The sequence below is a fragment of the Carassius carassius genome, chromosome 38, assembly GCF_963082965.1.
Source record: "Carassius carassius chromosome 38, fCarCar2.1, whole genome shotgun sequence".
Lineage (NCBI taxonomy): Eukaryota > Metazoa > Chordata > Actinopteri > Cypriniformes > Cyprinidae > Carassius > Carassius carassius.
The window spans coordinates 9,014,517-9,029,927 of record NC_081792.1 but is presented as its reverse complement, the minus strand read 5'-3'; the positions used below and the strand labels follow the sequence as shown (position 1 = coordinate 9,029,927).

Sequence of the window (15,411 nt, the reverse complement as noted above, 5' to 3'; positions counted from 1 at the left end):
ATTTATTATATATCAAGGTTGTGCGTCAGTATGCGTGTCCAATAGTATCGGGAAACATGATGAGCAGGCCACGGTTTTTCCACAGATGTAGATGGTATTTCCCGGGTGGGCTTCAACAGCTGCTGATCTCAGTGCGTTACACAACGCGTGAGCCGTGTGCGCATGCGCAGTGCCGAGCCCGTGCACAGGAAGCCTGACTGAAGCAGCTGATAGTCAGGCAGTGGATTTACCGGGGAGCACAACAGACTTTTTCTGCCCGGATTTTAAACAGGGCTTTTTAGTACAAGGACAGAAATCGACTATTTGATGAACAGGTGCCCGGTCTCCCTTCTCAGCGACTGATGGAGCTGTATTTTTATCCCGATCGCGGTTTATTTTCGAGTTAACTGCAGGGCCGGAGCTGCTCACTAACAATGAAGGCCTAGAATCCAGATCCGAGGGATTTAAAGCTCTCCTCTGCCCAGACACCACGATTAACAACACGCGCAGGTAGGCTATTAATATAGCACTAAACATCCATGATATATACATCCACATAAGTGTCTTTAATTATACTAATGTAGAAAATAATGCGTTTGACTTGATTTAATTTTTTTTGTAAAGGAGGGTAGGTTTTGTTGAGCTCTGGTGATTATTTTTTTTTTCTGAGTTACAATGCTTTTTATTTTAAATATATTAACGATGCGTTATATTGTAACACTAACTCTGACGATTGGTTGCCTAGTAGCAGACATATGATACAATGTAGCGAACTTATGACGTGTGTAGATTCGAGGACGTCGGCGCGCGTCACTCCGTTCAGAGCTTGCGATAATAATGTTCATATAGAAAGCAAAAATCATCGCATTGTTTCCCCCTTTATTTGCTTCGCGACATTAGCGCAGTTTTCTCGAAAAGGGGAAAAGGGTGGAGTCGTTTGGTGTTGTAAACATACAGCGGGATGGTATCGCTTTAAAACTCTTATATCTGACACCTGACGACCAGCAACTGTGTGAAATCTTTGATATTTCGGTTGTTTTGACGAAAAGATTATTTTTATTTTTATTTTTATTTTTTTTTTCGATTTAAGTGTTTTAGATGCGATGTTCTGCTTGCAGTCGGAGTCTCTGAATGTTCTTGTGTGAATCCATCCGGGGTTTCACACAGACAGACCCTCAATCCACAGGATAGTAAATAATAATACATATGTAAATAAATAAAATATTTGATTTTACCGGTCTGAGCTGTCGTTGAAATCCCTCGGTGTGCATCGATAATTCAGATACGAGACGAAACATTTCACAATTTTACCTGCCTTTAGTTGTTCGACTTGCAGTATTTCCACTATAAAATTACTCCTATTATATATTGAGAGATTACAGATAATTTATAGATATATAGCTTTATTTCAGTTATAAAATAATTCATATATCACAGATTTTTATCACAATTGTTACATTATACTTGATTTAGATTAAAATAAATACAAATCTTCTATATCTTGAATTCTGACAGGATAAAAAAAATCTTTCTGAGTCCCCACCAGTTCTGTTATGTGATTAATATAACGGGCTCAGTTTTATAGATTAGTAATCTGTGCATGTTTTGTCTGCACGGTCACAGATCATAATGAAATTGTTTGCAAGTTTTAAGAGAGAGAGATATTTTTCTTCACTTTAAGTGTGCTTTTTTGAAGTAACAACCAACTCCAGACAAACAACTTATTGAATTTTTCGAATGTAATATTAAAATGTGGTTATTTGATCAACACGGCAGGTTTTTCCCTCTAATGCTGTAGAGATACTTTACTACATGGAGCTGACAGTCATTTCAATATCATTCTCATATTTGATATTTCAGCATTGCCATCTTTTGTGTTCTTTCTGAATTCATCAAAGCCAGACACGTTTATTCACTATTCGCAGGCATGGCTTCACAGCTGCAGGTTTTCTCCCCTCCGTCTGTGTCTTCCAGTGCCTTCTGCAGGGTGAAGAAAATGAAAGTGGAGAGCTGTGCTTGGGATGCTTCCAGTGAAGCGTACAGTTCTGTGGGTCAGTACAGCTTCAACCCCGCTGCGGGCCTCCCTTTCGGCACCTCCGGCCTGATCTTCCCCCCAGCGTCCCGGGGCCAGGTGGTGGTCCGTGCCGCAGACAGCACCGGGAGCCTCCCACGGGGGTCCAGTCGCAGAACATCGCACAACGCCCACCACACGGAGTCGCAGTCCTCCCGCGGGCACAGGTACGGCATGAAGAGGAAGCATGAGGAAGTGGAGAGCTCTGGAGGCAGCGGCAGCGGCAGCGTTCAGATCCTGGAGGAGCTCTCGGCTCCTGCTTTCTCCACACGTACAGGAGGAGCGGGAACCACTGCCCAGTCCATCCCCCACTCGGCCCCCACCACCAAAAGCAGCAGCTCCAACGGGGAAGGGGACTACCAGCTGGTCCAGCACGAGATCCTCTGCTCCGTCTCCAACAGCTACGAAGTTCTTGAGTTTCTTGGCCGGGGCACGTTTGGGCAGGTGGCCAAGTGCTGGAAAAGAGGAACTAATGAGATTGTGGCCATCAAGATCCTGAAGAACCATCCATCGTATGCACGTCAGGGACAGATCGAGGTATGTTATGATGGTATCTACGTTTCTGGGTTTTTGTTTTCCAATCTCGGGGTTATCACCTTATCAAGATTTCACTGTGTTTCATTTCCACCTAATTTTGCTGCAGACTGCAACTGGCATGCCTTTTTTCTTCTACTTTCACTTACTCCATGATGAAACTAAATATGAATTTGCCCTTGTTTCCCCTCAAGCTAATAGGGTTAATAAGTAAATGACATGATGCTAATTTTGTCCTATCTGTCGGTTAATTTATTCAGTGATATTACAATTTTAATTACATACAGTGCCTTGAATACTGTTATCCTATAATAAGCCTGTGTTGTTTTAATTTATGAATTAAATTAATTTTGAGATTTATTTATTTTTTTATTTTGAAGGGGCATAAAGGCAAGAAGTAAAATTTAATATCTTTTGGAACTTCATGAGGGTGAGTGAATGATGACGGTTTTCATTTTGCCGTGAATTAACCCCACTGACCTGTATATATATATCCGGATCGCTAATCGCGTTCTAAACTCCTAACAGACGAATCCCTACCTGCAGAGAGCACAATTGAGTCACATGCAAACTGCGGATCTAAAATCACCCGATTTGAAGCAAATCAGTCAAACAGGATTAGTTATGTTATGTGTATGTAAATTCATTTTTACTTCACGTTATCTGCAATATTTATGGTCTTTTTGGGCAGGATAAGCGATAGGGGTGGGGGATATATCTAACAATATGATCATGCACATCTAGTCAGTAAATCAGGTTCCGTGATTACCGCTAAATCATCATCTGCTTTCAAATGGAGCGGCATTTAATAGACTTAGCTTTTTAATAAGTAACATTAGGGGAAAATCCCGATATTAAAAAAAACAAACATTTAAATGCCTAGGCTATTTGCATTGTAAGAATGTACAGAGATACTTCAGATTTAAAACCGCTGACTTGTTAGGTTATGTTTTCTCATTAAATTTTAAAAAAATTCTTATTAATTAAATATAATGTATGGTAATTCTAGGGAAAACCAATATGGCGGCGTGACGCTATCAGCAATCCAGTTCTCTATTATAGATCAGCGATTAACCCTATAGTTAGTGTGGCAAAATGTATTACTATTGAAACCATAAACTGATATAAAACTGTTTACAGAATTTGAAAAACATTCGTCTACCAAAATTAATGCCGTATTGTGTAACCAACGTGCGGAAAAAAACAAAATGGGACATGATAGAGGAGGCCTCTGCAGACGCTTTTGACTAAAGACGCGGTTGCAAAGGGGAAATTTTGCATACAAAAAAAGGTCAGATGTCTATTGTCAATAGTGTAGATGTATGAAACCGCTCAAACCAAGCAGCTTCTGTTGGTCAGGGCAACCAATTGAGCCATTGTGAAATTTGCATGGGGAATTCTTTTGCTCTCATGCAAAATGTCCTTTTAAAATGACTGTTTTAAAATGTGACCACAATTGTCAAGGACAGATATGATATATTAGACAAAGAAAGGTCAATTGAGGGTGTAAAATGTCATGTGGTCTGCCTTTAATTTTTGTAAAAGATTATTCAGATTCATATGAAGCCAACATGAATACAAAGATTACTTTCTAAAAAGTAATCCTGATTGTTTTCAGATTTTCTTTGTGGATGCTCATATTTGTAATTGGCACTTAAAGTGCCCCTATTATAGGTTATGAAAGGTTAATATTTTGGTTTTGGGAGTCCCAACAACAGGATGACATGCATGTAATGTCAAAAAACACTTTTATTGTAAATAAAATATACTTAAATATGTTTTTATCTTACTTATCTTACTTACACCTGTCCTGTGTGTGACACTAATCTGCGGTGATTGGTCAGCTTGGTCTCATTTTCATGTCATCATGTCTGTAATGGATGATAAAGCAGTGTTTGTGAGCGCAGTGCTGCTTTGTTTACAGTGTTACTGGTGAAACCGCTATTTTTACCGCTCCAAAAGCGCCACCTAGTGGCAAAGAATGAATTAGCATTTTCATTCAGACCAACGAGAAAAGACCAACAAGTTGGCGGGAATATATGCTAATGTTTCATGTTGACTTCCACATTAAACGGTTGGGATTCGTTTTAAAAACTACTCTTTTTCAATGATTCAGAGTCGACTCGTTCTTTTAAGAGTAACTTTAAAAATGATGCACTTTCAGATTTAAAACTTTGCAGGATGTTTTCATTCACTTAGAGCTGTGTTACACACTGCATGAAAGGACATTTTCAAAAATCCATAATAAGAGCACTTTAATATCTCTCCTAGGTGAGCATATTGAACCGGCTCAGCGCGGAGAATGCTGACGAGTTCAACTTTGTCCGCTCCTACGAGTGTTTCCAGCAAAAGGGCCACACGTGCTTGGTGTTTGAAATGCTCGAGCAGAACCTTTACGACTTCCTGAAGCACAGTAAGTTCAGCCCGCTGCCCCTAAGACACATCCGACCCATCCTGCAGCAGGTGGCCACAGCCCTGATGAAGCTGAAGAGCCTGGGTCTCATCCACGCTGATCTGAAGCCTGAGAACATCATGCTGGTGGACCCCATCCGACAGCCCTACAGGGTAAAGGTTATCGACTTCGGCTCAGCCAGTCACGTCTCCAAAGCCGTCTGCTCAACTTACCTCCAGTCTCGCTACTACAGGTGAGCAGTTATCTGTATTGTACATGCTTATTGATCCCACATCCCACAGTTATGACATTATGATGTTGTAATAATCACCCGTTTAACTCCTAAACGCGTTCATAAAAGAAAGAAGCAACCTACGTGCATAGATTATGATATTTTTCTTCTGCTTTCTATCCTCAGAGCCCCTGAGATCATCCTTGGTCTGCCGTTCTGCGAAGCCATCGACATGTGGTCACTGGGTTGTGTGATTGCAGAGCTCTTTCTGGGCTGGCCGCTATATCCAGGAGCTTCAGAATATGACCAGGTCACACATGTTATGTTCTTGTTATTATCAGAAATAATATTAGCTCTCACCTCTCTCAGTTCGATCTCAAATGGCATTCAAAGGAGCTCTACAACTGTATATTGTCTTTACTTGTCACCTTAGTTATTTGTGTCTGTGTCACTTCATGCAAGCGCTATATGTTCTGATCAAGTAATACTTTTTTATATATATATATATATATATATATATATATATATATATATATATAAAAGATGCCTCTAGACATGATTCAGCATTGATAGCCGGTCGCACATCATACGCGTCATTCTGCACTCACGTTCTCAAGTTTAAAAACCGAGCATCTAACATCGCCAAGACCTTTAATTGGCTGTAGCCAATCAAAGACTGGAATGACTTTACCTTACACCAGCAGAAAACATTCATGATCCCAGAAATGTACACCCAATCCTCCGACTCCTTGTACTAACTTTGACCTTTCCCATTTCCCCCCTCCAGATTCGGTACATTTCTCAGACACAGGGATTGCCTCCTGAGTATCTCTTGAGTGCTGGCACAAAGACAAGCCGCTTCTTCAAGAGAGGACCAGACTCCAGCTACCCACTGTGGAGGATAAAAGTCAGCACCCATACTTCTGTTTTCATAAAAACATAAGTAACACTGAATGACTGAATAGTTTCTTATTCAAAAAAGGTTGCATAATACTGAATTAGACTAAGACTTGTGTATTTTTCTAGACCCCATCTGAGCATGAGGCCGAAATGGGCATCAAGTCAAAAGAAGCGAGAAAATACATCTTCAATTGTTTAGATGACATGATGCAGGTAATTAGAAATACATGCATGGGATGGAACGTGTCATCAGTTTAATAGATCAGTCGAACACTTTCTGATTGCATTGATTGGTTTCCAGGTCAATCTGCCGACTCATTTAGAAGGGACGGACATGTTGGCGGAGAAGGCGGACCGTCAGGAGTTGATTGACCTGTTGAAGAGGATGCTGAGACTGGACGCTGATAAAAGGATTACGCCCACAAAGACCCTGGCGCATCCGTTTGTGACCATGAGCCACCTGCTGAACTTCCCTCACAGCTCACAGTACGTCCTTTCGAAGACATGTAGACTTCTAGAACTGGTTCATTTGAAGAAGTGTGTTTTAAATTTGTTCTCGTATCATATGTTTTTGTAGTGTGAAGTCGTGTTTCCAGAACATGGATATCTGCAAGAGAAGGAACGGTAGCTTTGACAGTGGGAAAGCCCTGTTTGCTGCTAACGCTGTTCCTGGAACTGCAGGAAACCTGACGGTGACCTTCAGCAGCCAGCTGAACCAGCACAGCCAGGTGAGGGGAAAACCGCCGGGTTACAAATACACATGCAAATGATCTGGATTCCCATCAGTCTTTAACGTTGCTGTTAATTTTCTCAGGTTCCGTCTGCTGCTGGAGCTGTTCCTCTCCTTAACTACCAACCGGCACTTTACCAGCAGGCTACCATTAACATCCCAGGCCTGGCCCAGCCCAGCATCCCACTGCAGACCCGCCCCACTCAGCTGTGTGCTCAGACCGAACCTTTCCAGCAAACCCTCATCGTCTGCCCCCCCACCGCTATCCAAGGTGAGCTGGAGCAGGGTGCATTGCGGGTGATTTATGTCCCCTCGATAAGCCAGACTCCATCCACTTGTAGTTAATACAGTTAACTATTTTCTTGATGTATATCTCGTCTCAGAGACGTCACATGGTGAAATTAAGCTGGCATGCATGCAGTTAATTTTGGACTTATTTGATATTTTATTTGTTTATGGAAGTGATAACTGACACTTCTAACAGTCGCAAAAATACTTTATGGATTTAATTGTCGCTCAATCTACCAATGTTTTTGCTGCTGACCTTCGATAATTGAACCACAAATTTCTTAAACATCATGTCTATTTCATTTTTATTTGCTAAAATTACCAGGGTTTCCTGTTCTCTTCTTGCGTTCATGTTGCGCCCTCTACTGTTCGGCCTTAAATTTGTATTTATTTTCGCTTGAGTCATTCAGAATTTGTTTCATGATTGTTTTGCTATTAGTGCAAGATGTTTTACAGTTGATTATTAATGTGATACGATAATGCAAGGCTTTCCCATCCTTGAAAAACACTCACTTGTTTTAGTTTTTTGCTTGAAGGGCTTCCATCTTCGAATAAAACCTCTAGCTATCCTGTTCGGATGGAGAACGGTGTTCCTGTTGTCCAGCAGAACCAGTCCACGCAGCCGCTTCAGATTCAGCCCAGCATGCTGACGCAGGTAAGACATGCAGCACATTGTTTGTGGAACAGTGGCATAATATCTAAAGCTGACAGTCCATCACTGCAATCCAATGAACTGCCAATTAATCCAGCTGAGTTGGAGAGGAAACGTCAGTCCTTAAAGTCTGCATGGACAGCTGTTCGGCTGCTGGCAAGTGCCTGTAAATGGTACCTGAGCTCACAGCCTTGTACCCCTGACCTGAGTCTGACCTTATGTCTAATCTTTCCATGATTTTTGCCCTTTCCCTCCATGGTGCTCCCCTCCACAGGGCTCCTGCACGCCTCTGATGGTGGCCACGCTGCACCCTCACACAGCAGGAGTGGCGTCCCAGTACCCTCTGCCCCTGGCACTGGGCTGTGGGGCAGGAAGGCCTGCCCTGCTGGAGCAGACAGCCACAGTGCTGGTAAAGAGAGACCCACCCAGAGCTCTAACACTAACATCATCAATTCTCATTGACCCACTTCCTCTCTTGGGCTCTTTCCAAAATCTTGCTTAAATGCATCTTTCCTTCAAATCCTAGTCTCATTCTGGTCTCTCTGTTATAGACCATATCTTTTATTTCTTTCGGCTCACTCTTTGATCTTTTTTTTTCAGATCTCTCTTTGATAATTCTTCTGGATCCTCAATGATCTTTTTTTGATCTTTTTTTCAGACTCTTTATCTTTTTTTCTTGACCTTTCTTTGATAACTTAGGATCTTCTTTAATCTCTTGGTTATCTTTTTGTTTAAGCATTTTTTGATCTTTTTGTTGTTGTTGTTTTTTCAGTGACACTTTGATCTTTTGTCCAATAACCATATTTTTTTTTCTGATCTCACTTTGATCATTCTGGATCCTCTTTGATCTTTAGTGACCTTTTTGGCATATTTAGTTTTTATTTATTATCCCCATCTCTGTTTTTATTTTTGACCCCTATCATTTTCCTTTCTGAGTTTTTCCTTTCTTTTTTTCAGCTCTCTATTTTAATCATCCCTTCTGTTTTTATGGTGTTTTCCTTTAACTTTCTTTCTGATCTCTCTCTCTCTCTCTCTCTCATATATATATATATATATATATATATATATATATATATATACACACACACACACACACACACTTCTAATCTTTCTTTCTGCTAGGCCTGTCATGATAACAAATCTTTGTTGTGCAATAAATTGCCCAAGAAATAATTGCGATAAACAATATTATTTTCATTTTAAGACCATTTTATGCAACTGAATATATAATCATAATATAAAAGCATAATAATGCAAAAAGGCCAACACACTTTCAAGTGACGAAAAACTTAATTCTTAAGAATATTTTGAACATGGAAATTAAGTATCAAAATATTAGATACCTTAAACTTGAATAAATAGTAAATAAACATTTTCTAACAAAAAGTGAAAAGTTGAAAAAAAAAAGAAGAATTCACAAAGAACTTGTATGGAGATTTTCCCCTGCCCTTTTCTCTGTAAATTAAGGGTGCACTGTATTGCTAAATAAAACACAATCCCTATTTAGCAGATCCCTAAACAAGGTCATATCTGCAGATTAAGCTTTTTTCTTGTAAATCGTTTTCTTAAATTTGAGCTAGCACCAACGACATTGTGTTATGTACAAAAAGCTGCAAAAGACACTGGTGCAAGAATAATAAAATAAACATGGTGACATACATTTTTATATAAATATAATGGGCAGTATATTGCATCACCAAAAAGGATTGAGGTCACTTACACAAAGTGCCATAAGACGATATATTGATTATAGCGAAAGGGGCCTACTTTTTGCCTGTTCTCCCCTTCTTTTCCATCTCAGTCCGTCCCTCGTCATTCTCTCTCCGTGCAGGTCTGCTACAGGCATGGGAGGCATGTGCTGACTCTTCTGTGCTTTGCTTGCAGCTTATTGTTGTGTGAATATATCCCTCCTCCCGGCCCCACCGTCTGTTTGGCCCTCCTTCTTGTCTCAGGGGAGGACACTGACCTTGTCTACAGCTCAAAAACACTCACAGCCGTGTTCCTCTCCCTGTCATAGCCATGTCTGTCCGCAGGTTACTCTAGTGCTGTCCATACTGGCATGGCAGATCTTTTGGCCAGTTTTGCTCTGTGGAAACACTCACTGTTTTCTGACTATTTAACAGCCATGATTTTTCCCAACAGGTTGCTGGACTGCTCTTTCCTGCCCCCATCTTTCATTTTTAACGCTTGTGTATGATTTATGCATGCCGTGCTTGTCTTGGCTTTTAAAATCATGCGAAATGGCATCTAATGCTCCGGGAGAGAATTGCGTATTTTGTTTTGTGCGTTGATGGATTATTTTAGTATTATTTTCTTGGTGTCATTGTGTGCAGTGATGTTACATCAGCATGTTAGTTGGAGTTCTTGATCATTCTGGCATGGCACAAATGTTTTATTCAGGATTGAATGGCTATATATGCATCAGTGTCACTCATTGTGTGGTGCAGGTTTGGACATGGCTGTTTTTATCTACTGCCAGTGAAACATTTTAAGTTTGCTTGACAGTCAAGACTTGTTTAAGTGTTTTTCCGAGTGCCAGTGTCACTAAGGCATATATTTTGTCGTACTCCAGCAGGCCTGGCCGGCGGGAACCCAGCAGATCCTCATACCCTCCGCGTGGCAGCAGGTGCCTGGCATGACCATCCACAACCCCAGCCACCAGCCCGCAGTGACCGAATCTCCTCCGGAGACCCTACTGTCCCAGACCTCTAAACAGACTTCAAGCTGGAGGTGAATGTTTAGGAAGAATCATAAACTTTCATTATAGCATGGTAGATGTTTGCTTGTGCTCGATACTGATTGGTTGGCTGTTTCCTGCAGGGCGTCACGCAGCGGTCAGCACAATGGCGTCGTCCAGCAGAACCCACACATCCTTGGCGGCCTCAATCTTTCTCAGTCTCTCAGTCGAGGAGCGTCTACAGTCACACGGTCTCAGAACAAGAGGAGCAGGGTCTGTTGTGACACTGGAAGCAGGTATTGGCACATTCACTTATAACACTCAAATGTTATTTTTGTTTTGTGTGCTATTTAAAAAAAAATCTAATCACATGATTTGATACACTATTGCGAGGATGTACATTAGGTGTCCAGATGCTTTTTGAGGGTGATAAATCTGTCTGTATATTTCTGTGTTCCCAGCAGTGCTCTGGTGGGCTCTCAGTCGCTCAGTGCTATTCTCCCTCAGCCCATCATCATCTGCGACACCCCGAGTCCTGCTGTCAGCGTCATCACCATACACAGTGACTCTGAAGACGAGGACGACAGGAAGTTCCACCCTGCTAGGTGAGTGAGGTCACTTCCTGCTGTGATCTGCGTGTTTTCACATACGCAACAAAAGGTTTGAGGTAAGAAAGATTTCCAAAAACAATAATAATAATAATAATAATAATGGTAATACTACTGTTATTCTGCGAGGATGCCACAAATTGATCAAAAGGGACTGTCTAGATATTTTATAATGGTATAAAAAATTTATATTTCATATTTATTCAGTTTTTTTTGTTTCTGGCAGCTGTGGCCCCAGCCACAGGACTAATGTGATCAGCTGTCTGACCGTTCACGATTCGGACTCCTCCACCGCCAGTCCTCTGACTCCCAAACCCCAGAGCAGTCACGTGGGGGTCCAGTCCTCAAGACTGTCCAAATCCCTGGCAGCGGTGGCTCCATCTGTGAAAGCTCAGCCTGTGGAAAACTCCATATCAGCCAAACTTCCCCCATCGGCTGTAGGTGAGTATTAGCTGCTGTCCAATGTGTATCCGCTGGAGCTTGCTCAACAACTCTGGTAACATTTTAGAATAGGTTACGCAGGTTAACTATTAACTACGACATTTCTCTCAATAAATTCTTAATTTGCTGCTTATTAATAGTTAGTAAGGTAGTTGTTCGGTTTAGGTATTGGGTAAGATTAGGGATGTAGAATAAGGCATTAATATGTTCTTAATTAGCACTAATACATGGCTAATATTCTAGTAATATGCATGGTAATAAGCAACTAATAGGTGTTACCTATTCTAAAGTGTTACCACAATTCTTTATTAAAGGAATGCGTCACCTATGTTTCAGGTCTTGCACAGAATTACTACATGAAGCCTAAGAGAGCCGCCGCCACAAGGCAGCCGAGCAGCTCAGGAGAGAGCGTCAGTGACCACCTACAGGAGCCCAGCAGATCTCAACCACTGAACCTCAGTCAGGTGACCGCTTCTGTGCATGCTCCGTGCCGCAGTGTATCAAAAAGAACGTGTGGTTCAGTTTCCTGTTTTCCTTTTTCCAGACAACTGTCTCCTCATCCCAAGAAGCATCCGGTGGCTCATCCTCCCTGCGCCGACAGCACACGTACCCACCGGCCTCAACTCGTTACAGTCTCCAGGAGGCTTCGTTGTTCACCAGCACCCCCAGCCTCTACACCTATCCCACCCCCGCATCCCACATGGAGCACCTGCTCGTACAAGGCTCCTCCCCCTCCGTGCTGGCCCCGCCCTCTAGTCACTATGCAGCCAGTCTTATCCCAAAGGACTCCATTGGAGGCGTGGTCCACGGACTCTCCGCCCACTACCAGCAACATTACTCCACCCATCCTTACACCAGCACCACTAGAGGAGGCGGGGCTTACAGCGGGTATCAGCTGAGCCCGCGGAGGGTCCCTCAGTACCCCTATATATGACACAAACAGACTGTGGTCACGACACACCTGCCGTCAACTGCTGCAACTGGTTTGAGCTGTCCTATTTATGTTTTATAAATCTATCATGTCGTTTTGCATCTGTTTGCCGAGAAATCCAGTGTCCGGTTAGGAGAGTTTATTTTCTTGGCTCAAGGAACGCTGACGTGTTTTTAATTCATAAGCAATAGCGGAATAATGCTGACATAAAGGAACAGGGGATCGCAATGCCGTAGATTTGTCGGTTCAACTAAAATCCTTTTACACTAATCCTTGACTCGTTTATACTCCAGTTTGTTTTTAGATTCAGTGTCGTGTTTTTTTTGTCGTAGGATCTCATGTTTCTAAGTTATGTTTGACCGTGAAGCTGACTGGTTCTCAACCACTTCACCGGAAGGTCAAGATGTGGAAAGAGGAAGAAAAAAAAAAGTTATGTGCCCTAATCGTATTGTTATTTAAGTTAGCGCTATATGTTAGTCAAATAAAAGTCCTGGTAGAATCGTAGATTGTATGTTGTGAGGAATATCAGTGGATCTAAGGAGTAACATCAACTTCACATCAATTTTATTTTATTGTTTTTTTTTTAGCTAAAATTGTTTAATGATGTCAATACTCTCATTGGAGAACAGGTGGGGGGAAAGATATTTAACAGAAGAGCTGGGATGTCAAAGCCAATGAAAATGTGATGCTACTTCCAGAAACCATAATTGCACACCGATGATTGGTTTTCTGATATTAAGTGTGCTTTATTTGCAGCATTTCTAAGTAGTCTGCTTATCAAACTAGAGAACACCAAATATGTATGTGTGTCAGACTCTGTGATCTTTGAAAATGCTCGAAACGACACTGTGACGGACCTCTACGGTCTTGTTCTGGTCTCAATAACAGGACGTGCCTTGACATTCTCTCCATGTTTGGCAGTGTTTTTGAGTTCAGAGAACATTTTAGCAAGTACTGTACACATTTTCTAGTGTCAAGCCACAATGGAAAAAAAAACACCTCCGTTGTAATGCCATCAAATAAACAAACATCAGTTCAGTTTTTGTGTCTTGCTGTTTTTAGCTTTTCTTTCTTCTCTACCCCAGTTGTCTAGACAGCACTGTCTTTTTGCTCACCCATTTCCAGACAATCCAGTTTAAGACTTTGAGCTTCAGACGTGATCATACTGAACACCAAGATGAAAACTACATTCCCTTACAGGAGAAAATAGTCTGATTTCCAGCAGCATTTCAGAGAAATTGACAATGAACCCTGATAGCACACGTACAGATACCTCTATTTAAATCTGCAAGATGTTTTTTTTTATTAGCGTTTTCTATCAGATGTCAGAATACATGTAAAAGTGACATCTAAGAAGAAGTCTTTCAGATGTTTGTACACACCAGGTGCTTTCCAGATTAAGTGATCTTTAATGGAACTACGTATGCTATCTGGGAACTGCATATAAGAGAGAGAAATATAACCCTAACCCTAAATATAGTTTTGTGTAAATAAACTAGTAACTATAATCTTACCTTTAATTGCAATCTTGAATCAGATAGCATAAGTTATTACTACTCCACCACACGACATGGTTAACAACGTTCCTATATGATTTAACAAATGTGGTTCAAACTACAGAGATATACACAATATTACTACAGTTTACATTGTACTGTTGAAGTTAAAGGGACAGTTCACCTTAAGTTGCTGGTCCCAAAAAAAACTATGCAGTTCAACGGGTACCAGCAACTGGAGAACTGTCCCTTTAAGCAGCGAGTTTCTTTCGTCGGTGTACGGAAAAGGCATATGGAAGCATATGAGTAGCATTATTCAATTTGGGATGTAATATTCAAAATGACAATGCAATATGTAAAATGACAATGCATTTCTTTATTTACATTTACATTTTCCAATACCATTTGTGCAACGTTCGGTGCAAAATGAAAATGACAATTAAATAACATAATTTTCATTTGTCATTTCATACACCAGTTTTAATATGTAAAATGAATACTAATTTTAACGCTTTATAAGTTGCAAAATTAAAATGAAAATGTATTACAGAAATGATTAGATAAGTATAACATGTTCATGCAAAAACTGTGGCAAAATTATCATTTAAATGCTATTTTTCTTAAATGCATTAACACTCACAGTCAAGACACTTACGATTGCATTTTCATTCAATGTCCCGCAATGAATGTAGCAAAATTCAATGTGCACATTGAAAATGTATTCCGAGCCGATCACGTCTCCGCCCCCTCCCGACACGTCAATCACTGCGTGAACAAGGTGGGGCTTGCAGAAGGTCAAGAGACTCAAATCTCAAGAAGAGGATTCAAGTGAGAGAACATGGACAAGACAGTTGGCCCGTGTACGTTTTGATTATTTCGGTTTATGGCTTCAATGTTTCATTCGCACTTGTGGGCGGAGCTGAAACGCTGCTTTCATCTGATTGGTCGAATCGCTCAACCTTCAGCTTGGTCTTTTCATCCTTTCAGGCAGAATAAGAGTCAGTGCGAGTGAAGCACTGTAATGTGTGAAACCACCGCCCACTGTTAATTAGCATAATATTTGAATCAGATGTAGCTGGGCACATAATTCGTGCTGCTGAGACCTGCAAATTATTTCTAGGTTGTAGTATTGCATGAATATTGTCCCACTGATAAATACAGTGCAAATAGTTCTGTCTCTTTGGAAAAAAGTGAAGTGGACATAAAAATCAATAATAGACTGAACAGTTCCATGTCTGTAACATTTACCACTCTCATATTTTAAGTCATAAGGCACTAGGTATGTGTGTGTGACATTAATAAATAATTGTAAAAATTATTATAGTTACATTTCTAAATAAAAATAGTAAAATTAGCTCTGTGCTGCTCAGTGCTCCTGTAGCCTACCCCAGAGCGCCCTCTCGCGGCTGTAGACGGTATTGTTTTCTCTTGGTTCTGAATAAATGCGACTTATATGTTTTTTTCCTCGTCATATTTTTGG

At 41.0% G+C, this 15,411-nt stretch overlaps 2 protein-coding genes across 6 annotated transcripts in view; one reads left to right on the top strand and one right to left on the bottom strand.

Moving 5' to 3' along the window:
* The window catches only part of LOC132119277 (calcium/calmodulin-dependent protein kinase type 1-like), a 497,060-nt gene that overhangs the window by 419,830 nt on the left and 61,819 nt on the right, over positions 1-15,411 (bottom strand). The window lies entirely within an intron of this gene.
* LOC132119264 (homeodomain-interacting protein kinase 1-like) lies at positions 134-13,474 on the top strand. 5 transcript variants are annotated; one of them, XM_059529078.1, is made up of 17 exons: positions 134-489; positions 1,954-2,587; positions 4,856-5,229; positions 5,395-5,518; positions 5,996-6,115; positions 6,235-6,321; positions 6,410-6,594; positions 6,686-6,836; positions 6,923-7,109; positions 7,663-7,781; positions 8,053-8,187; positions 10,351-10,508; positions 10,599-10,751; positions 10,917-11,060; positions 11,290-11,504; positions 11,841-11,968; positions 12,049-13,474. In XM_059529078.1, exons 2-17 carry the CDS (start codon positions 1,976-1,978, stop codon positions 12,436-12,438), a joined length of 3,282 nt encoding a protein of 1,093 aa, XP_059385061.1. In that variant the 5' UTR covers positions 134-489; positions 1,954-1,975; the 3' UTR covers positions 12,439-13,474. The 5 variants fall into 5 exon arrangements, with proteins under 5 accessions (XP_059385061.1, XP_059385060.1, XP_059385059.1 ...); XM_059529077.1 differs by having other exon boundaries at positions 1,905-2,587; positions 10,920-11,060; XM_059529076.1 differs by having other exon boundaries at positions 135-489; positions 1,905-2,587.

What these genes read in the sequence shown, in the direction of transcription:
- LOC132119264 (XM_059529076.1), top strand. Translation starts at nt 1,907, where the DNA reads ATGGCTTCACAGCTGCAGGTTTTCTCCCCTCCGTCTGTGTCTTCCAGT. An exon ending in AACTTCCCTCACAGCTCACA is followed by an intron (nt 6,595 to 6,685) that starts GTACGTCCTTTC and finishes ATGTTTTTGTAG; the next exon opens with TGTGAAGTCGTGTTTCCAGA. An exon ending in ACTTCCCCCATCGGCTGTAG is followed by an intron (nt 11,505 to 11,840) that starts GTGAGTATTAGC and finishes CCTATGTTTCAG; the next exon opens with GTCTTGCACAGAATTACTAC.